The 23,927-nt window shown below is 39.8% G+C and overlaps 1 protein-coding gene across 2 annotated transcripts in view; it reads right to left on the reverse strand.

Moving 5' to 3' along the window:
* Positions 1-2,642: 2,642 nt before the first annotated feature.
* The window catches only part of LOC104927297 (leucine-rich repeat transmembrane neuronal protein 4), a 97,214-nt gene continuing 75,929 nt past the window's right edge, over positions 2,643-23,927 (reverse strand). Inside the window, exon 3 of one of the 2 annotated variants that reach the window (XM_010741339.3) lies at positions 2,643-7,438. In XM_010741339.3, coding sequence (XP_010739641.2) covers positions 7,115-7,438 — 324 coding nt within the window. In that variant the 3' untranslated portion in view covers positions 2,643-7,114. The remainder of the gene's footprint in view (positions 7,439-23,927) is intronic. The other variant, XR_002042738.2, reaches the window with a different exon arrangement.

A 23,927-nucleotide genomic window follows, 5' to 3' on the forward strand; every position in this document is an offset into this window, starting at 1 on the left:
TGAGAAGACAGTGAGGAAGCGCACACTTTTAAGAAACCAGAGCCTTAACTATAAGGCATTTTAAAACAGAGACTGTTCCCAAAGAGCTAGCACCGGATTCTCAGTAAAAAAAAAGAAAAAAGAAAAGAAAAAGAAACTTGTAAAAAAAATCCTGCAGGGAGTACAGAAACGACTGGAGGATGGCTGCTACAGTCCTCACTGGGGAACAACTATTTTGTCTTCTCCATGGATTATGTTACACTCAACTCAACATTCATCATCAAAGGTCATCTGCTAATGCAGCTGAATGAATTTAAATGAATCAGTCAATTATCATTTCTGCTCGACTACTTGTATCTGGTTGCCTTGTCCATGTAATGTTTGTAGTCAGGAACCATACATCACTTTTTCAGCATGGTTCCATAAATAAAATTGCGGAGGGTTAGCAGAATTTCAAATAGAGATGGCAGAGTCGTGGATGGTTGCCTCAGTCACTATAAACCTGCAAAAGTCTCCCAGTTGAAATGTGGGACTTCTGGGATTCTAGATCTGTTTGATGCATGAGAAGCCTGTTCCCATACTCCAATTGGGAGTTGGTACTGTCACGGCCAAAAGTTGTCATTTGTCATTTTTGACTGGTTGCCAAGTTTTAAGAATATCTTACCTGAAAAGAGCCAGTAGAGGGAAGATACCAATTGGAAGAGAGGATGCATCAGAGAAAGGAGCAACTGATACAGTGATGCACAATGAATAATCTGAAGAGTTTTGATTTAGATTCTATCTATGTCTATTTGTTAATCTGAAATCAGCTAAAACCAATGCAAAGCTTCGTGCAGGGCTGACATCAGGAGAACAGGATGCCAAGTTTGCCATGCTGTGTGGGATGAGTGGAAAAACAGTGGAGTTCACGGGAGCTCAGGTAAGACTTGCATTATTTTTTGTTGCTGGCAACTCAGGGTAAGTGTAAATTGTAATGGCTTGTGGTCCTGTTGACTTAACAACAAACCATCTTGCCAGTACAACCTGTGTTGTGACAGTACCCATTAGTTCAGCACTGATGACCCTTTCATATTACACTGAGTTTGATTACAGTAATTGACAATATCATGAATACTTCTTAAACAAGCTCAAAGGGATTCTGTATTTTACTTTTAGAAAGTCAAAAAAAAAAAAAAAGATCTGACGCAGCAGGGGACAAAACGTGTAAATTTTAATTGTGTTAAAATCACTAGCATTGTTCTTGTAAAGCAGCATGACAGCACATCTAGACTTGTATAATGCTGGGTTGTCTCCAAAACCAACTTCAAGAGACCCTGAGGACATCATCATTGGTTATTTTTTAATACTCATGCCCCTTCATAAGCAAAGAAAACATTACTTACTCTGACAGTGTTCACAGAGTAGTACTGCCAATAGTTAGGGGGCTTCATTTGCAGAATATGGCAGAAATTAAATATTGTATATAACATGTATATTATATGCATAACTATGTTTTTATGTTTTTCTACAGATGCTGCAGGTCCTTGTCCACCTTGTTTCTACAGCAGCCCAGAATGGACAAATTCAAACACTGTCTCTGGATAGAGCCTTTTGCATTTTCCATGCATTGCACAGCCACTGTATAGATAGAAAATTCGATTACATTATATTGTATCATGTTCAGGTAAAAAAGACATCACAGTTCCCATCTTTAGATGTTTATTTCTGATATCATCATCAAAATTTTTACAAAACATTTTTCTGACAATAATATACTCAAAGAAGAGCCATATTTTTGCGCTTGGACCAGGTCTCCACAAAAATGCTTTAGGTCTGAATACAGTAAAAAGAACAAAAATCCAAATAAGAAAAAAATTAAAATAAAATCAACAACAAACCAACTACCAAAGAAAACAATGCAGCGCATATTTACACCCTACAGAAATCAATGGTCTCTGCAGGAAATGGATGAGAAGGAGACAGCGGGGATCCCCTGGTTTATATGGAAAGCGTTTAAGAGGCAGCAATTTGATTTGAGCCTGCAAGGAAACAAAGACTAATTCTGATATTGCTCTATCAGCTTCTCTCGGCTTTCTCTCTCGCTGCACGCTCGCAAGTCAACTGCAGGAGTAGAATGCAGGCCGTTTGAATAAAAGCATTCCTTTCTTCAGTGCTCGCATTAAATCCAATTAGGGACGTAAACAGGCTTTGTCAGACAAACGAAAAAGTGTGTTTCCCTGACAGAGGTTAATGATCATGCCTTGCCTTTCTGTGTCCCCTCTGACATGAGCAATGGCGGAAAAACAGAGTCAGGACAATGCCGGTCAGAGGTTAAAGACTTCCTGCTAATGTGAAACAGCATGGAACAATAACAATCAATGGGGACCGGGCTGGCCTGAACATCAGTAATGGTGACGTTGGTTCACAGGAGGTAGAGGAGTAGGTGCTGCTATAGATACACACACACACACACGCACACACACACACACATACAGGCCATCTGGGTACATGCGGGGTAGCTAACTCACTAGCAATGCCTCCAGTCTGTCTTTTACGCCTTGCAGGACAGAGTTATTAATCCTTACCACTTTGTAGTCTGCGCACACACTAATGACACACTAACAAAAATAGAAACTCAAATTCAGAATCTGAAAGTGGCAGATGGTGGCATTAGCTTGTTTTTCTTTTTTTTTTTCTTTTTTTTTCTTTCACTGCTTAGGCCCCCTATCCATGTGCATACATACTGACTGTGTGCTGTATGGGTATGCCCCAGTGCTCCCTGCGGGTAAGACACAGATGTATGGCAGAGGAGGAAAAGCTGCAACTCCACGTCTTGCTTGGAATTCATTTTTAAAATCTATTTATCAGGTAATGGATTAGAACCCACTGAACCGTCACAGATGGCCTTGGGTGAACTGAAATGGATGGGAGCGTCAGAAGCTGGAGAACTTTACTTTTTTTCCCCCCACTACATTTATCAATGCATGTGACGCACATGCGTGTCTTTTCATTTGTGTACATGTATTTATGCGTGACTCTTCTGCAGTTGCAGGCTGACATGTTAAATGGATTCACAGTGTAAATTATAATAAAAAATTAAAATGAAAGTGTTTTGAATGTGTGAGCATGTCGGTTTATCTTCACGATGTGAGCATGCATAATACGTTTATAAGATCCGAGTTGAGTTGATTATGCCTTTTGTTTTGCCTGTGAGTGCCATATGTAACTCTGCAGAATACTCGTGTGTGACTTGCGTGTGTCTGAGCTTGGCTGAAGCAGTTTGCGTTATTTTCTTACAGTGGCGATAAAGCTGACTGGGACATTCAGAAAAATCACAAAGTTTTCATTGTAACAGAATAAAATGTCCTTGCACTTACTCCATTTGTCCCTCTATATCCTCCCTATTGTACAGCATCACTGGCTCCCCCTTCCCATCGCCTCTGCATCCCCCCCCCCTCCCTTTGGAGATTTGCATTTAGCTTTCCTTTGCACATTAGCGCTGAAATATGAAAGTTTTCTTTGCAATTCTTCAGACCTTTATTCACCCCACCCGAAGCAAAAAAGGAAAGAAGAAGGGGGAAAAAAACAGAGAGAAATGTTCCCAGTGGGGACTTGAGCCCAAACTCAAAGAGTGAAGGGAGGATGGGGAGCTTGGGGTGTACAAAACTGTAAACAAACATTGCAGAAGAGAAAATAAAGCCTGTTGGCATTGCGGGGCTAGCGCAGACGGTCCTGGAGTTCAGCTCAAACATGCATCATTGGCATGCAGCGCCTGTGCTTCCAGCTCTCCGATGGCAAAAGAAAAATGGACAAAAGACTAAATAATTACTGGCAGCAGGATTCGAACATTCCGCTGAACATATCTGATTTTATCAGGGAGGTAGTCATGATTACTCAATCGCTTATTAGTGGTTGATTTAATTGTGAACATACAAAGATTTTATTAGCATTTTCTAATTACACATGAAGGGCAAAGTAACTTTGATCATTGTGTTTAGACTGGATTGAACCATTATCACTGTTCTGAAAACTGAAGTAATTACTACATATGGGGTACTAGGCTTTAGCAGGAGACTATTAAAGGGAAAGTCTGTCCCTGGAGTGAGTGCCCAACACACAGCTCTTCCTCTGTTTGACAGCCTATAGAGTGCCAGGGAATTCTACCTTAGGGGAGAGAAGGGCAGGGATGGGTCAGCAAACAAGTTGCTTTAAAAACAGCAAAGTTGTCCATAAGACGTGCTGCTGGTTCTAGGGCACTCCAGACAGGATATATCTCCCATACTGTTTGTCTCTGGTTCAGCGCTCCTCCCTAACTGGGCATACTTTCCCAAAATATCAGCATGCGGACAGAAATAGAACATCATTAAACAGGTTCACCCGAGTCACCAAGAGGCAGACATGAAATTCAGGCCAAGGAGTTAGCAGGGGTGATATAGAGCAAGGCAAGACAATACATGGATAGAATTGAGAGAGCTCCCATTATAAAGACATTGGCACAGCTGCTATTACAAAGTAAACTCCACCAGCACTATTAAGCAACCGTACTGAGCAATTCAACTGCTTTTTATGCATTGTCCTGTACATGAAGGGGACTGACCCCTTCTTAGTCATGAAACCATGAAGACTTTTGGGTCACTTGTTGTTTTGGGGCTGGTTTTTGGTAAAACATTTAACAAAATAATGGAACATCAAAAAAAAAAAAACATCCTTCACTCTTGGTATAAAGAATAGCACACTCCTTCTCCCCGAGTAGACCTTGAAATGGCAGATAGTGTTGAGATTCCTAAACAAAAAGAGTGGATTGGGATGTAACTAACAACACGTCGTGCGGCCACCACCTGCAAAGTGAAACATGTCCGACATCAGAACAGAAAATATGGATCTCTGTGAGGTTTGACATTTGAAGTGCATCACAATAACAGGGCTCCCATTCTTCCCTTCTTCATGTGATTCAGTAAAATGATTGGATTTGAGAAATAACCTCAGTAACATAATTTGTGTTTAATGGTAGAGTAGTGACGGGAGCAGATAGAAAAATATTTATCATTGAAACAACAGGAGCGTTTCAGTAGGAACCTCTTCACCGACTCATCTTGGTAACAGATTCCCACTGGAAAGTGAATAAGGCTCCTCTTCTGTTCACAAGCAGTTTGTGTTTCAGAAGAAGTCAAGTTCATACTTTTTTTTTTCTCATCTTTAAAGATTCACTATTTACACGATAAATAAGTTCTATTCGATTTTGTCCTTTGATTAGTCTTATAGAATTTCTTGACATCATCTTTGAACACCTCAAAAACTGTCTTTTATGCTCCGAGCCAAAACGATAAAATAATAAAACAAACAAAACAAAACAAAAATAATAATTCCCTATTTTTTTCTTTTATCTTGAGGTTACGCCCATTCTTGTGGGGTATTTATGCCCCTCGCACTTTCATCTGTTATCAATCAGTTGCGCTGTGGGAGGACCAAACACAGTTTCCATAACTCCCGAGAGTATGACCACTGACATGTAGAAAACGACCCCGGTGCACTGCTTGGATTAAGCCGAAGATGATATTTGAGAGGCCATCACAGCCCTATCTGTAGTCCTCATCAGCTCCATAAGTCATTGAGTAGCAGTGCTTGATACGGTGGCCAAAGTGTTACCGAGTGCAATAATGTCCTGCACTGCAGACACGTTTTCTGAAGAGAAGAAAAAAAAAAAAAAACGAGATGTCAGGCAATATTCCCAGTACAGCCCATGGGTTCATACGCAGGTTCAACGTGCCTCCACCAGGCACTGTTGTTCTTTGTGGTGGAGGGGAGAGCACATGGCCAGAGCTTTCCCAGCCCAGCGACATGGTGCTCTTCAAATTGTCCAGTGTGATGAAAGTCAAACATTGACTCAACAATGTTTCATATGACTGTTTGGGGGCAGTGAGAGTGGTTTGACCTTCAGTAAAGTGGACCTTTTTTTAATAATATGTACAATACTTTGCATTCAAATGTACTTGTTTTACCACATAAATTTCCCATGATTACTTCTTTAAAGCATAGTGAATCATTCATCTGGGATGTAGTCAAATACAAAGACCTGTCATTCTGCTGGGAAAAGGGCCCCTGTATGTTTAATAAATTTATGGAAATATCTCCTCGAAAGTGTCCCATGGACTGAACAATTGAAATGATGTTAGGAGGACCACGTAAAATACATCATCATGAATAATATCTTTAAAATTTCTGTACTTCACTTGTATGTATCACAATTATTTTGCTAATCTGTAATGACAAGCCCTGTTCATCTGAAACTAGCAGGGGATTTGGTTGTAATTGTGAGTGTGTGTTGGTTGGTACATGCTAATTTAGTAGACCAACTGGCATTTTAAGAATGCCCTCAGCTAAAGCAGCTTATGTGCATTAAAAGAAGAAAAAACTATAACTCTTTGGTTTGACATGCACATTAATGGAATTCAGCGAGAGATCCCACATCTAAGGAAACAAAAGAAAGTAAAACAAAAGAAAATCAATGGAACTACTTGTCTTAAGAAATGACCCATCTTGATGAAATAATAATATGGATTTGCTTTTGTTAACGACTACAAATTAGATATTTGAATAACAATCACAGTAAGAAGCGCCTTGCTCTTCACTTCATGTCCAGCTCCATCTCTTTTCTCTTTCATGTTCCTGCTCTCACTTTTCGTGATAGAGAACTCATGTTTATTGCACTTTCCCTTCCACTCCTGACTCAACACAAGTGGACTGCTATTATGCTGTGAACAGGTGCTCAATGATGTTGATCATCATGGAATATGGCAAAGACCAGATTTGGAAACAAGGTGATACTTTTTTTTTTTCTTCTGCTTTTTTTTTGTGATATGCTAAAATACCTCCCATGATTCAGTAGTGAGGGGTTTTCTGTGAGATGCTTTGGGAAAAAAAAAAGAAATTAAAATGATTTGCAGGGATGTCTCCCCCTCTATACTGTGTATTAGTGAGACTGTGTTTCAGATGCCAAATCCCTTCGGGCAGAATTAGAAAAATTTTGTCCTCTAGTTCACATACTTATGTTCTGAAAACAAGGCCCCACTGAATAACCAGCTCGCCTGCCCCTTCATTTCAATGTCACGGTGAATCTGAGGCCCTTGCCCCACTTCCAACAATCAGGCTCGGCCTGCTAGCGTCCAAATTTCAGTGTGCCAGTGCGCTCGGCAGGAGGAAAAGGACCGCTGCTGGGACCTTCAGTCGGTGGTCTGAGGGGAGGTGGAGGAGAGCGAGGCCCTGGCACAGGGGCACCTATGCTGGCAGCTGAGGGCACGGCAGGCAGAGCCACTGTCTGTATAGTGCCCCTATCACACGGTCCCAGGTCCTCCAGGCCCTCCAGGCCCTGTGGGGGTCCCTCATAGCCCATGTTGAGCCTCAGGGGCTGATGGGCCTGGCAGTAGTCTACAATAGGCTGTTCATAGCGGTAGAAGGTCAGCGCACCCAACTGGTGGGGGACCTGTTTAGACAGACAGAGAGAATATAGGAAAAGATGGATGGAAGGATGAATGTGGTGGATGTGACGAAAGTACAGAAAGGAGAAGAGGGAACAAAAGGGGACAGAGAGAGAGAGAAAAAAAGCCATTAGATATACAAATTGTCAACAGTGTGTCCTTTGGATACACACACAAAAAAATATGTTTTATAAAAGATTTATTTGTGATCTATTTATGCCACCGCACACTCAACAGTTGCTGCTTCCGTCCACAAGAGGATGCTGATCAATAATATGAAGTAAACAACGTTCTCTTGAAGCTTGAAGCGAAGCTCGGAAAATTGGTGATTGATGACTAAAGTAATTGTGTGCCAGAATTAAGTCATTTAAAATTGAAGTCAATAGTCAATAAACTACAGGATGCTTAATGCTTGTGTTTGCAAAGGGCATTGTCGTTGTCACTCCAATCTCTGCATTGTTGTTTGTTTTAAACGCACATTCGTCTATTTTTTTGTCATTTAAAAGATACATTCATGGCAGAAAGATTTTCACCCAAATTTGGTGAAAAAGGTGAGAAATGTAACGTGTGGTTCTTGAAGCTTTGACAAATTGCATCTCAAAACCTAAACTGCAAAATGTCTCACCAGAAACGCTGTCCTAGAAACACAAAATAGAGCTTTTATTTGAGTCTTAGCTGCTGTTGTTTGTTCTGTGATCTTGGTGGAATGACCTTTTAAGACAAAGAGTGAATAATAACTGGGTTTAAAAAAAAAACATTCGAAACACAAATAACAAGCCCTACATCTACAGCTACAACAGCCACAGCTGTTTACCTTTCAAATAAATATTATATACTTTCAAATCATGTTCCATTTTTCCAATGCAGTTAATTTGTTACACAACATTTCATCGTGCCTGTGTGACTCCAAGCCCACAGCACGGTTAGTTTAGAAGCTCACTGCTGGCCCCCTGTAATCATCCTCACATGGTGACCACCTGAGCCTCTAGCTACCCAAAACCCATTTGCTGCAAAAAAACATCCAAAATGTGTGCTGCGGAGCCCCTGCGACGACTGCTTTTTACAGATGTGTGAAGCATTTCATAAAGTCAGGGTACGCTTCCTGCCCACGACTCGCTGTAATGCTCCCTGCAACTGTCGGAAGAATGAGATGCATGCATGTTTAGATAGCCGTGCGTGCATGAATGACACACAAACCATGCTGCATATGACAAAAGTGCAGAGGCTTTTGTGCTCAACCCCTGGTACAAGAGCTGGAGCAAATAGGCCTTTCTCCAGTGCCATGTCACTTGTGTCAGAGCCAGGAGCCCTCGTCACATCTGGCTATGTGTCGGGTCTTGTGCTCCCTCCCCTCAAACATTTAAACAGTGCCAAACAAACAGATGAGACTCTCGTGACATTCTGTCTCCCTAACTTTAAATCACACACCTATTCGCCTTAAAGAGGAGGCCAATTAAGAGATTTTTAACAGGCCGTGAGAACAGCAGGGTAGGATGGCAGCTGACCTGGATTAAACACTGCAACTTGGCAGAGCAACAGATCATCAGATCAGTACACACAGGCGACAAGAAACACACAACAACAGCAGGAGCTGCTGATATGACACCAACACGGAAGATATGAATAATACAACCCCTGACTCTTGAGGTGACGTTGGAAACAGAGCAAGTGTCACAACCGCACCGTCTTTCGTGCACTGCCTTGACATTTTATTTTTTACCTTAACAAGCAATGGAGAATGATATCTTAAGTGCTTGAAAAAAATACAATAGAAATCTAGTTTTAAAAATAAAATAAATAAAAATAATTCTTCATTCTTCTCTTCATCCAAATTACAAAAGGACATATTATCTATATCTCCCAAAGCAGGACAATGAGTGTGTCGATGTCAAAGATTCTAAGATGATTTGTGCTGTGACTACCATACACTTGAGATGTATTGAATTTTATGTGTGTGTGTCTCCAAAGCCTTGAAAAATTGCATTAAAAAAGCACAAAAGCAACTCTTCATACCAGAAACTATGTTCTGGTTAGACTGCATCCCAGATAATTCTCCACTGTTCAATTCTGTGCAGTTTTTATCAAAGAAATAGTCCCTATGAGAATACGTTGGGAGAAGAAATATCAGATACATTGATCTCAAAACCACATGTAACAAAACTAGCTGAATGGTTAGGTGCCGCAGGTGAGAAAATGTTCTTTTTAGTGGAACAAGTCAAGAACAGGAAGCATATGATACTCTAATAGGGATCCCAAATGAACTCTAAATTATGTACGAGCAACCAAAAAAAAATGTGTCTCCGATATCCTTGTACATTTTTTAGACTTATCATGCGAAGTCATTCGGATTGGATAAATTATATTTGAGGGGACATAAGAGAATTTAGGACAGGATTCTTTTAAAAAAGAGGACCGACTGTGTCAATGAAATGCAGATATATGCTGGTCGAGACAGGGGAATAGTGTGCGTTTGTGTGCGTGTGTGTGTGTAAGCACAGATTTCAAAGTCAAATGGAAACAGTCTTGACTAACGCAGCTTGGCAGTTCAGGAATTATACTGAACCACAGGGCTAAGATAAAACTACTCCAGCACTAACACCAGCTCTGTTTTAGATAAAAATAGGGTTATTTGTAGCTCGGAGCTTTACTGTAACATGCTTCCATGATGCAGTGCAGCATTCGGCAATTGCACAAAGTTGTAGTCATGCATTCATATAAAACAGTTGCTGAGAGCACTTTGATCTAGTGTTGCAGGACTGACATTTACAGAAAATCACCCTTCAGTCCTCCAACCCAGCCCTTTTTTTTTTCCAGCTACATTTACGCACCTCCAGAACCACCACCTCCTTTCTTTCCTTACTTCCTTCCTCCTCAAATGGACTCCATTAAGCGAGGCTGACTCATTACATTATAGGCACTCAGTGGATTACTCCCCTCATTCCCCTTTCAGTTTAAACCCTTCACCAACCCCGGATACCTCTGCCGCTTTCCCCACACCACCACCACCTCCTCATCTCCCATCACACCCCCCCAATCCACCTCAGCTCTGCTCACAGCTCCCTGCTCAGGTCCAATGAATTAATTAACCGATATTAAGTCCTATCTGTTTCAGTGGATTCTGTCAAATTGTCAGGGCATAAATCTGACCTCGTGCAGAGTGTGTGTATATGTGTGTGTGCCTGTCTTGGAGTGTATTCAATAGGGAGAAGGAATTAGGGACAAAAAAAAAAAGATAGAAAATGCTACAGATACAGCAAGATGAGAGTTTTTATACCAGTTTGACATTTTGACTTTAGTTTTCAAAACTCTGTGCAGCTTTAAAAAGAACATGGGATGTTGGAAGATACATAAATATCAGCCAGCCTGACTTGGCTTGCTGGAGAAAATCATTGACCCAAAACAGCCTTTATGTCAGTTTCCATGAACAAGAAGTGCCATTGATATTCACTGGCCATCCATGTAGTCGCAAGGTACAGCTAGCTCATTAGGAATGCCATCAGCTTCTCTTTGTGCCTCTCAGCATTAGCACATTATTAATTCCTCACACTGAATAGTCTGTTGACAGTGGAGACAGCCAAATATGTAAATGGATAACATCTGGTCAGACTAACAAAAATACAAAATAGACATTTCAATTTATTTCCCAACTGTTCTAAAAAAAAAAATACGTGGTCTGGGTGGGAATGAAACATGTTAAAGTGACATCATGGGGTCAGTTCTTCTATCAGTTTGTTATTTGTAATTATTATTATCATTATTACTGATTACTTAATCAAGGCTCTTTTCAACGTTTACCCACCAACAAAATCATCTTCCTACCTGCAAGTTTAGTGTCTACTGTCTAACCAATCTGAATTGTAATATTTCACGTATGAAAATTATTATTTATCGGTCAACATTTCATTTCCTGTCTTCCAAAGATTAAATTGGAAAAGAAACAAAATAACATGACGGCTGTTGTCGAGAAGTTTCGAGAAGTGGCATGTCATGCATTACTGCAAAGCCTTTCACCAAAACAACAACAAAACATTCATATCATTCTAATTGCAACATTCTTGCACTGTGGGACTATATATTAGAACTGATTTGAATATCTTGGTTATCAGCATTCAGGCATGCCTTGGTTTGGACACGCACACACACGCATATATATATATTGCTTTCTATTTTTGCACTGATAAGTACACCCTGAGTTCCTGAAGCAGGCTTCCTGGCAGTTTCAAGGCCTGAAGATGTTCCCTCCATTCAGACATTAAAATACAGAGAGGCAGGTTGTCTCGCTCACTAAATCTGTTGCTTTCTGGCTTGTTTAGCATCGAGAACATAATTTACATATTTAGCTCTGAATGGGCGCCCAATGACATTGCCACTATGTGGAAAAAAAAATAGGTCTAACATAGCATTTACTGGTACTTGACAAATGGATTCATTTTTCACTGGTTGTCAAGATTTTAAGGGAATAATTTATAGTGTCTTTACTTTGCAGTATCCAACATTACTTAAATAGTCCTATATCTGTGTTGGACACAGAGTATGTGCCAGGTAGGAGGGAAGTGGCAGGACATTTCAAAGGCAAAACAATGATCCCAGCCTTTATGAATTATGTATTTCGGTTTAAGACAGAAGAAGGCGCTGGCAATTATCCTCCTTCTGAGAAGAAGATATGTAAAAAGTCAGTGATGGAAAAAGGTTTTAGGTTGCGTGAAATTTTTTTTATTTATTATTTTGTGTCCGTTGCTGGATAGAGCAGATTATGCATTGGGCAGCTGTCATCGTGAGGGTGCATTGAAAGGTCACCAACAAACAACAACAGAGTTGAAATTGATCAAACTCTCAATCTGAGCAGGGTGCACCTAACCCGAGGTTTGGCATCTCCATCGGAAAACAATGGCTCATTTGGAAAGCGATTCTGTTGCTGATGAGTATTGTGTATGAAAGCTCTAGTTGATGCAGGTGCATCCTTTATTGTATATTGTTGCATCATATATTTGATCATAATTGTAAACTGCAGCTTCTGCCTGTCAGAAAGCATTTGCATGAAAAAACTTTCTAAACTCCCCATGCTGCACCACTGGATGGGTTCTTGCTTCCTTGGATCTCTGCCACAGCTACCTGCATGTGCCTCAATTGACAATGACTGGCATCCTGCCTCATCCTGGATCTTTATCTCCATATGCCTGAACACACATAGGGGACCAAAGCTTTGAAACAACCTGTCCAAGGACATTAAGCCAATCAGGCAAGTGTCGTCCTTCAAATCTTTTCTCAAAATGGCTCTTTTACAGGGGGACTTTTGGTGATTTTCATCCATTTTGTGGTTATCATTGTTACATGTTTGATCAGCTTTGTTACATTTTGTTGTAAGGGAAAATTAAAAAAAAAGGTGCTGTTCAGATAAAGTACACAGCATCTATCGTGAGAGTATTTCTCTGTTTAGTGACACCTCTGTGTGTAGCATTGTGCACAAACACTTACTCTGTCTAATAACCAGAGATCGTAAAATCCTGATCAGAGAATTGCAAAACATTTCCTTCCCCCATCTGTGGATACTTAGCTTTAACGTTACAACTCTAATTTGTTTGCAGAGTCCCTTAAAAAGCCCCCAAATCCCATAAATTCATTTTTTTACAATATTCCAGTGCCCCTCAGAAGTTGTGTTTCTGTTTGCATTCACACTTTTATGAGCAGCTAAGGAGCCGGTAACTGTGCCACAGGCAGACAATGCTAATGCCTCCCTGGGTTTTAGGAGCATTACGGTTCAAAAGTCTGCCGTTCTCCCAGCCAAACATTTTGATCCTCTCTAGTCACCGTATTGTGGCACACAAAGCATAACGATGTGAAGGAGGTGCAGCTGACTCCCACTACATTGTTGCTCGGGCTGTAACTTTTCTTTTCATTAATGTTCCATTATTATATCTGTAAACCTGCGAGTTATGTTGGGAATTGTTAGTTATTGTATCATTTTGAGTGGGATGTTCTTTTTTTTGTCTCTGTAGAAATCACACAAATCCCCAAAATATAACAGGGATTCCTTCTTTTTTCATTATAAAATGATGCTGGTATTACTGACTGCTCTAACAATGTTTTAAGCATGTATATGTTTGTTTGTGTTGCATTATTAACTAAAATACTAAATACTAAAAAAAATAAAAAAAATAACTGTCTTTAATAATTAATTTGGGGGATATTAAAAGTGAAGTACAACTGAGTCACTGAAAATAATTCAATTACTCTTTTCTTTGTCTAGTTCTTATCCCTCTCGTCTCATCCTCTTTGTAGAAGCCTCGAGATATATTACCATAATTCATTTTGGTCCATCTATATTTAAAGCAAGCTGTGATACATATTTGATGTAAAGGTCCAGTGTTTATACTGTGGAAACTCATTCAGTATAACCACGTCCCACAGTTCTGTGTTGTTGTACAAAGTACTTACTGCCACTGAGAATAAATCTCTGCTTCCAGCTTTCTCATATTTTTGCCACCCACTACAACATCATTTGCGAAGCCATTATTATCTTGTCTTCACTTTTACTTGCTTAATGAAAGAGCAGTAAGTAATCACAACTGGTACACACCCCGTACAATAATTAGAAATTGAATGTGTGATCAGAAAGTGATGGTAAAGATTTTTGTGAAAGCTATTTTACTAATATAAAATGAAAATCAGCATAATCCAGGTTACTGGCCATCTGACGTGTGTGCAGAGATCACAGAGCTTCCATCTATCCTACATACATAATGTAACAAAACATCTTTGCATTGGTCAATAAGATTGCAAATGCTGATCATAGATAGATGAGAATATCTATCCATCCATTTTCTGTAACCGCTTATCCTCACTAGTGTCACAGGTGTGCTGGAGCCTATCCCAACTGACTTACGGTGAGAGGTGGGGTTCATCCTGGACAAGTCACCAGTTCATCACCATTCACACTCACTAACCCTAACACCTATGGGCTATTAAGTGCATGTCTTTGGACTGTGGGCGTAGGTACCTGTAGAGAACATGCAAACTCCACACAGAAAGGCACCACCACCGTGCTGCCATGCACCGTGCATTCTACTATATACAGGAAATAGTCCAAATCATCAAAATGGGAGATACATGGTTTTCATTGGACAACAACAATATATTACATCACCTAAAATGACAAGTAAAATCACTTTTGGGCAGTTTATCAGGTATCTAGCGTCGTCAACATCATAAGTGAAGATATGTGGTTTTCATTGGACAGCTATGATGATGCACAATAGGTACAAAACTGAATAAATGAAAACATTAGAATGTGAAAAGAAAATATTCAGGAACACAGCATTGTCCATTACCCATATCAGCAGGCTACACTTAAATAAATCAACAACTTACACAGTGCTGTAATGTTAACAACACTATGCAAGCTGTCTAAATATGTCTATACAGTGCATGCACTCTACATGTAAAAGCAGGTCCATGGGGCACCATGGTGTCACTCACTCATTAGTGGTTTGTTTTATATAAAAGTGTGAAATTCTAAAGCCACAAATTAACTCTAGAAACCCTAATCGCTATAATCATGTGCCCTCTGCAAACTGTGGCTCAGTGCGTGTGCGCGCGTGCACGCAAGGCCGCATGTGAGCGTGGTTGTTTCACACGTGTTTGGGCAGCCCCTTGTGTGTGAGTGTTTTTTATTCAAATGTATGCTCCTTTGGCATGCGGTCGTAGTCAGCACAGATGTTGACGAGGCGGGCATCAATGACACCAAACCCACCAGTCAGGTTTCTAGCAGAGCGGTGCGCGTTGGACGTGTCTGAGAGGGTGTGAAGCTAAACACCATCAGTTTGTTTTCAGACAGCTCATCCCGTGAGGAAGTCTTCCCAGCTGCATGGGTAAGTGTACGTAACAGGCTTATGTGTGTAGTGGTACACATCTGTCTACGTGTTAACATCTGTGGTAATTAATGTAATCGAAGGCTGCAATGAAGAATGTTTAAACGATAAAGATCCTCTTTTTATGACAAAGCAAAGAATTCACCGTTCTCCAGAAACTCCATTCACACTAAATAACAGCCGCTTTCAAGTGCCCTAACGATCTAGTCAAATTTTTCCTGAAACTATACCCTCCCATTATATTCCATTTCACCTGGAAGTGTGTTACATTACAGAAGCTAAAGATATTCTAACTGCTGTTTTACTGTGTCCTTAAAACCAACTTCCATTGACTGGGATTAAAGGGGCCTCTCAGGACTCTGCTAGTCGTCGAGTCATAAAGGGTCAGTTAACTTCAGCAGGATGTACAACCTTGACATTACCTCATAGAGCTGTGTGTGAAAATGAGCCCACGTCCACATTTTAAACTAATTGATTCTGTAAACAAGCCGTTAGCCTCCCACTAATTCCTTAATGACTGGAGGTCCCTTTATGTGCAGTGACTCTTGATTACAGGTCTTTGGCGCACAACACACGCACATACGCACACAGATAGATACGCACTAACAAATACATACAGAGCAGTGAGAAGGCTGGTTTAACGGACGGAAAAGTGAAAGAGAAAACTGGGGAAAGACAGAGAAGGAGAGGACAGGATCGAGGCCCCCTTCACGCACCAATGAGTGCCCACCGTCGGCTCATCACAACCTCCTCCCACTCTTCGGTACGTACAGTAAAGGAGCTTCTGCAGACCACAGCAAATGGGCCGTGAAATGTTACTCAATGCTCAACACGTTCCTCGGCCCGGTTTGCTTCCACACACACATCCAGCACAACACGCAATTACCACAACTAATGAAGGCGGGGGCAGAGAGTCTGCGGAACAATGGAAATGAGACAGAAAGCTTGCAGCGTACAGTATGTGCTCAGTGCTGTTACAGCTTGTTTCAGAGTCTCACTTCTGTCAGTACAGATTAGGGCTGCGACTAATGATTATCATCATTGTTAATTACTTTTTCGATTATTTGTTTACTTAATAAAATGTCAGAAATCTGTGAAAATGGCGACGTCTTCATACGGTTTGTTTTGCCTGTCGAGCCCAAGGATATTCATTTCCAAAAACAAAAACACACAAACAAAGAACAGTTTCTCACATTTGAGAAGTTGGGACCAGGACATGTTTGGCATTCTCCCTTGCCAAATGATGAGTAATTGATTATCATAATTGTAGATTAATTCTCTGTCAACTGACTAATCAACTAAACGAGCACTCGACTAATCATTTTAGCCCAGGGGTGAAATTTCCATGGAGGTGGGGCTTTTATCCCCCTGGGTTTTTACCTCTCAGGCTATGTAATGGCTGTTCAGTTTAATTGTCACCTATAATCATACAGGTACAGTCATAATGGAATGCCTGCAGACAGTAAAAAGGAAATGAATATATTTTTATTTTGTTAATATTCTTGTAATATAAGGCAGTAAAGCACAGTGCACAAATTGAATTTATAATCAGAAGAGATTAAACATTATAATGACTATAAGATTATTAATTATTTCTATTTATTAGTTTCCATCACCCAAGTGATACAGTACAGTAAAACTCAAACTAAATTAAAATTAAATTAGTAATTCAAACTATATCTGAACACACAGCCCACTGACATTAAAGGTGAGCGGTGTAATATTACCTAACCCCATAACAAGGACCTTGTGCAGCTAAAACCATATATTTCCTTTTATCTGTATGTCATCTATATACATGCAAATGATCAAAGTCAGGGCACACTGATGGTATTTCATGGCTTAACAAACAAATTTAAATTGCCTCCAGCTCCACTTATACAGTAAATCACCTGCACCCATTGCTGAGTGCCCCGTTGCATATTAAGAAGGCCGAATGACGGGCTGTGTCAAAGGAGAACAATTTGTAGTTTCATTTCTCCTGTCCCATATTGAATTCAAAGTTCCCAAATCTCTTGGCTGCTGATGTCTTGCATTATGTGCTGCTTTCAGTCGCTGTGGCACTGGCACTGTGTCTGAGTAATGAGCATGACCCAACATAAACGCTGTGTGGCCAACTTGGCTCTACACTGGGAGCGTCAGTCGCACTTTAATCAGGGATATTGGGGAGGAGTGTGCCTGGGAAGGCAGGCCGAGGCTTTTAAAGACCTGACTAATAAGACATGTCAAAGGGAGTTGGGTAGCAGCCAGAACTGATATGCAGGCCTTCTCCCTATCTGCTTCCCATCCTGACTCACCATGCACCGCCTCAACAGCATTCGGACACAGATGGCCTTTTAACAAAGCTAGATATTTACTGATGCAAACAAACAACTCAAGGCATCTCAAAGCAGCATGTGGCCTCCATGGTTAATCATGTTCTTTCTTTCTCTCTTGGCTCTCCTCAGATTTTTTTTTTTTTTTACCCTTGTGTTACTGTTCAAAAGTTTAGATAAGGTCAGTTTTTTTCTCCCTTTTTAAAATAGTTCCCCACAGTTTCAGCTCTTCAAATCAACATGTTCTGTTTCCTAACAAAGTGTGAAACACCAGTTTGTTTTAATTATTATCATTGCTTGGCAAATTGCTACTTCTCACTTGCTCATGAGTCTTTACAATTGCATTACTGAGAATGCATACAGAGAAAAGTATTGCATTTATGCTTCTGACTGTTCCCTATTTATAATACATGACTACTCAATTTGAAGAAACATAAAAAAAATGTCATTAAATAATTTGCACACTTATTTGAACACGATTGCTGAAGCTATACAATGATAAGGATTATATTTAAGATGATCAACAGGCTTCTTATTAGATCATCAGATACAGTAGCCACTGAAATAAAGTTAAGGGATGTCATTTTTTTTAATGATAACTTATTTGCAGCTGCTAGAGGCCTTTATATGGACAGAGTTTATATTAAAAAATGTGGAAAAGGTAATCTTATATTAAGACTGGCAGTCTAGGCAGTAATACAATCCCAGACAGGTACAACGTTTTGTCCGACACCTTTTGAAGAAGAATTATTAGAGCTGCCACTCATTCAAACACACATTGAAAATACCATAGCAACAAGTGTAGGTTTACGTTTTTAATAAATTTATTTTACTCGAATATGTGCACATAGTACAAGGAAATTCTTTTGAGGTAGAATCACAGGCACTAATTAAAATTAAAGCGATAACAACAACTTATTTGGCAGTAATTATGATAGATTGAGGAATGTTGAATTAATGAGGAGGCGTATGTTTCCATCTGAAAAGGTAATTAGCCATAGGGCTTAAGTAATCGCAGGAAAATCCAGGTCGTTACAGGCAATCCCTGGGGGGAGAGTTTTGCATACTCTCAAGGCAGAGCAAATCCCTCAAGAGAGAACCTATTCACTGAGAAACCTTGACCAGACAGTTCCTTTGAGGGTAGAACATCTCTAGTCTGAATTTCAATAAGCAATGCAAATGGAACAAAATTGAACGGCACAAAGAAATATAGTCATCTGGAATTCAGAATCAAATAAGCTCTTTGATCGCCACAAGAAATGCTATTCACCACCTAAGAATATAAATTCACCTGTCTATCTATGTTTCACTCTTTCCTATCTATTTATCTATACAATCTATCAACTGAGTTTCAATTTGCTGCAATGCAGCTTCGCCTAAATAATGTAAGAAAAAGAATCGCATAGTCTTTATTTCATACCATCAATCATTTAGTAGCACATTTTACATCTTGTCAAGTCATTTCATTTTGATCTCTAACCTGACCCACAGGAGACTTTGTAGTGTTATCTTGTAGTTCATGGCTATGTGTCGTAATTCTTATTCTGTATTTTTAGTATCTTCTACCCTGAGATTTGTGGTTTTATATTGTAAGCGCGTCCCTCTGCACTGTCAATCTACAACTCCTACTCCTTCCTACACCTGCTGCATGTTTGTCTGCCAAGGAACATAGTTACTTTTGTCAAGTTTTTCTCTTGATTTGTCTAGGAATAAATGCTGTCAGATGCTCAAGATTGTAAAGCCCTTGAAGACATACCAAACTGAGACCTCTCTGGGACTGGGAAAATATATATATTTTAGATTTGTTCTTTAGCGTTAGGCCAGTTTTGATTTTGCTCTTAGATTAGCCTTGTGTAAACAGGTTTACAATAAGGATTAACTCCTCTGAGTTCAGAGAGCACAGTAAGAGTGAGTACATTGTCAGCCATTTACATTTTCCGCCCAGAGACACTATCCTGACTGACGAGTTAGCAGAAGTATTGAGCCCTGTGTTAAGAAGCCACGGCATCACAACATCAGCTCTGCCACAGGTCTGGATGTTAATGGAAATGTTATTGTATTGTTACTTTCTTGGATAAAATGTCCTTGTAATTGTTCAATCCTTCTAGAAGACAACATTTTCTGCTTGAGTGAACAGGACTTAGCAGTTTGACATGTTTGATCTGTTTTTTTATAAACTGGTACAAGTCTTAACATACTCAGAATTGATAGCAACGCTTGCTATCAATACCTGAAGTCTGAATCATATTATTTAGTCAAAGTCAGTCTATGGATTTATTGCATGTACTGTTGTGCTATGTAAAGCTTGTAAAGCGCACCGAAAACAGAGGAAAACATGTCGCTGTAAACAAAGACAAGCACACACTGAATGACAGGACTGATGGCACCACAGTAAACCTTGTGAGATGCCTGTTTAGCAAATGGTAATTAAAACTGCCTGAATCCTCAATTCCCTGATAAATATTTCATCAGGTGGCTCTTAGTGATTGCTATTGTAATGGAGCAACAATATTCAAATTGCCTTTAGTGAAATTATTGTAGCACCCCTATTGGCACCCTCGAACCCCCAACTCCACCCCACGATCCGCCTACCCATTCTCCCTCACAAACGCATACACCCACTTAAAGACACAGATGACACCATGCAAACACAAACCTGCACGCGCATACATGTACTGTACAAAAACATTCGCATACACACACATTTTCATACACACACAGTCAGTAAATGCGTCAGCTGATGCCTCCCATGCTCATACATTCACAGGCACGATTGGACCCTGCTAGAAAAGCAAATAGCCATACTTTTCAGTGGCATAAAAATATGAGCAAATTAATATTTAAATGAAACAATAAGCAGCAAACATTGCCTAACATTGTTTTGCTCAGTGCTACATACAATGAATCAACATTGGACTAACTATGTTTATATTCTATGTTCATCTTTATGCAGAAAAATGCAAAGATACATATATTTTGAAGGACTTAAGTTAAAATTGACTTTGTGGATTCACAAGTGAATGTAAAATCATCCATAATTAATTCCTTAAAGTTTACCCAGTGCATGCTGGGAAAAGCACCTTCTTCTCCATGACTAAATAATAGGAATAAGACTGTATGAAAAATGAATAGATGGATGTCACACCAGCAGCCAATATGAACAATGTGTCAATGGAAATAAAAAAATACAATAAAAAAAGCTCCTCTTCTGTTGTCAGTGAATGAAAGATGTACTATCTAAAAATCAGTATGAGTGATTGCCCTCTTAGACTCGCTTCACCTTTTAATATTACGGTTACAGTCTCAGTTCCAAACCACCTGAGGAGTTTGAGGCAGGCGCACTGCAGGATTTCAGAGCACTTCTGTTAACAGATGAGGTTACACAACCAGAATAGGGTGGTCCAGGGGGGATCCAAACCTGACAGAATTTTTTAACAGCAAAATACCCCAGTCTGGTGCACTTTGACCAGCAGTCTGTCCAAGCCTACAGCGATATGTTTCCATGCACTGTCAGGCTCCTTGTCACTGTCTCTCGCCTCCCTGCTATGTTTCTGACTTGTTCTCTTACCCAATCTCTCCCTCATCTGTACATGCCACTGGCATCTTGTTCCTCTTCTTGTTTAGTTCAGGTTGTACAAATGAGACGCAGTAAAATCTATGAATATATGCAAAGCTTTACAGGCTTTACAGGTCATGATGTCACCCACATCTGTCGTTTTTCTTTAAAGGAAGACTGATTTAAATTAAGGGTGAAGGCTTGGTCTCAACATTGGTAGGAACACAAAAGGTCACCCCTGAGGTAATGCGGATGAGTTCAATCAAATTTTGCCCTTCTAAAATCTTTCACACCATCCATATGCAAACCTACATCTTTATTAAAAACAATTACATCAGGTCTGCCTCTGTCATCTGCATGCTACAGTTAACTTCATTCTAATTATTATAGGAATCATAGGCTTTGCCATAGGCTTCTTGTGTCATTTCTATGTGCCTTCAAATCCATGTCACCTACTGTAATTAATCCTTTTTTCCAGCCTAACAAACTTTTTGATTGCTTGATTGCTTGGCAAGTTGGTCTGAATCGAACGTTTCATCACATTTCAAATGAGTCTTTTGTTTTTACACTACTGTTTTCTTTAAAGGCTTCAAGAAAATGTGCGACTGTAGCTGCTTATTGCATGTGAACCTCAACCTCCTGACACAAATCTATTTTCTCTAACTTTTATGTTACACAAAGTTTCTAGCATTGTAGCTGTTTCATCTGAGGTAAAATTCTCATATTTTAATTTTCTTATATCAAAGAAATGTTGAGGCAAACCTGACAAGCCAATCCTCCAGTGACTAGCTGACTAATGAGCTCCAGACAACAACAGACATGTTGAGAAACGTCAGATATAATAGTGACTTCGCTAGATGTAATTTCTTTAAAAATATACCATTTGTGCTTGGAAACAATAAATAGCTGAACAGTAGCTGTGTCAGAGTCAGTGTCGGCCCAAACTAGACTTCCAGATCATCTGGCTGATAGTGACAGTCAACAACCGACTAGTTTTTGCTGTCTTTCCAATTTTCACAATTAATTGGCCATTCAGCCCAATGGGCACACAGATATTCAGCCTTTTGTCTTTTTACACTCTGAGATAGATTCAGATACTATATATTTGTATTTTCTTGGATGTCATATTTTATGTTCCCCCTGCTGACTTACACCTATAACATTTTCCTTCAGTTCTACTCAAAATTACATTTCAGTGATTGGCAGAAACCCCAGCTAAACACACAAACAAACCAAGGAAAGCTCGATTTGTATCCTGGCATGTACTTCAGCAGAATTTAAAGCTGACAGATGTAAAATAAGTGGCCTGCTCCGCCTTGACTACTAAATCAAACATCCCTCACATTCTCGTGCAGTGCAAATCTGTGTGAACAGCACTCATAATGGAACATGGACGGTGATAGGTGACAGGAATTTGGAACTAAGTAATAGGGTCCTTAGGGATCTCTCTTGTCTTTGGTAGAGTCAGTCATCTTTCTGCAGTGGCATCACAGACAAACTCTTATGTTTATGAATATTAGAAAAATACAGAAATTCATTAATACAACCACAACTGTCTTAGGGCATGATGACACTGTACTACAATACTAATGCCTAGCTTCATACTCTACTGAGACCCTATCAGACTTGTAATAGGGTGTATTTGGATGTCCTTGTCAGAACAGTTAGTTATCCCTCGCAATGTGGAGAAAAAAAAAAAAAAAAAACTTGTTGTGTTGTTGCAGCAGCATGGGATGAATCGAGGGTAATTTGGTTTTAGTTTCATGCCCGTTCTTGTTTCTGTCCTAGTTTCAATTCAAGCACATGTTAACACAGTAAAACTCTGTCTGGGTAATTACACCACAGCTTGTGGCTGTATGGGTATTTGTGGAAATATGACTAAATGCTGGATTGTTATCATCATCATTATTGCTTTCATTTTCACTCTCCCTCAGTCATGTATTGCCATATTTTGCTTTCCAGGGATACGTTAGGACTCAGAAGTGCTATCAATTTACATGTAAGTTGCTCTAAGTGGCTATGTATGAGTTCTGTAAATCTGGCTGTTTGCCACTTTTATCACCATTCCTTATCATGTCTCCATTTAAGATGAATCTTTTTCACGTTTCTGGCACTACAGCTTCAAAGTCATGCTGCATTAGTCACAATAGCTACCAGTTTCTGTATGTGCTTTATGAATGTACAGACTATGAGTACTGACATAAACGTTAATTGGGTGCTAAAAGTGAACACTGCACACTGGTAGCTTGCCACAATTGATTAAACACTGATAGGAATAAAATACATATTGACGTGAAACATAGATAGACAATAAGAAGTTAGAAAGGTCCAGTCTGTGATGTGAAAGCTCCAAAGACAAATCTGCTCTAAAAAATATCATCAACTTGACAGAAAGTGTCAGATTTATGCCTCCGGGCAGATATATCTCTATATTTGTATCAGCTTCTTATCAAATGCCAGATACTGGCTATTTTTGATGTGTAGCACACCGATATACATGACACGCAGCCTGCTGATGATGTTACAGAGGCTTATCACATCTAAAAGCTTCAAAATACAGCATGGAAAAAGGGAAAAAAAAAAAATCAAAAGATCGAGGACACTTTCTTCATTCTCACATGGAGCCATTCCATCACTTCCTGTGTCTTAGTGTAGACATGAAAGCGGCCTGATGACTCTTGCCTTTCTACTGCATTTCTCCCAGGGTAATTGCTGTTTCTTCCTTACTTTTCAAGCGCTGTCAGTCTGCCTGAAC

This window comes from Larimichthys crocea, chromosome IV (assembly GCF_000972845.2).
Source record: "Larimichthys crocea isolate SSNF chromosome IV, L_crocea_2.0, whole genome shotgun sequence".
Taxonomy (NCBI): domain Eukaryota; kingdom Metazoa; phylum Chordata; class Actinopteri; family Sciaenidae; genus Larimichthys; species Larimichthys crocea.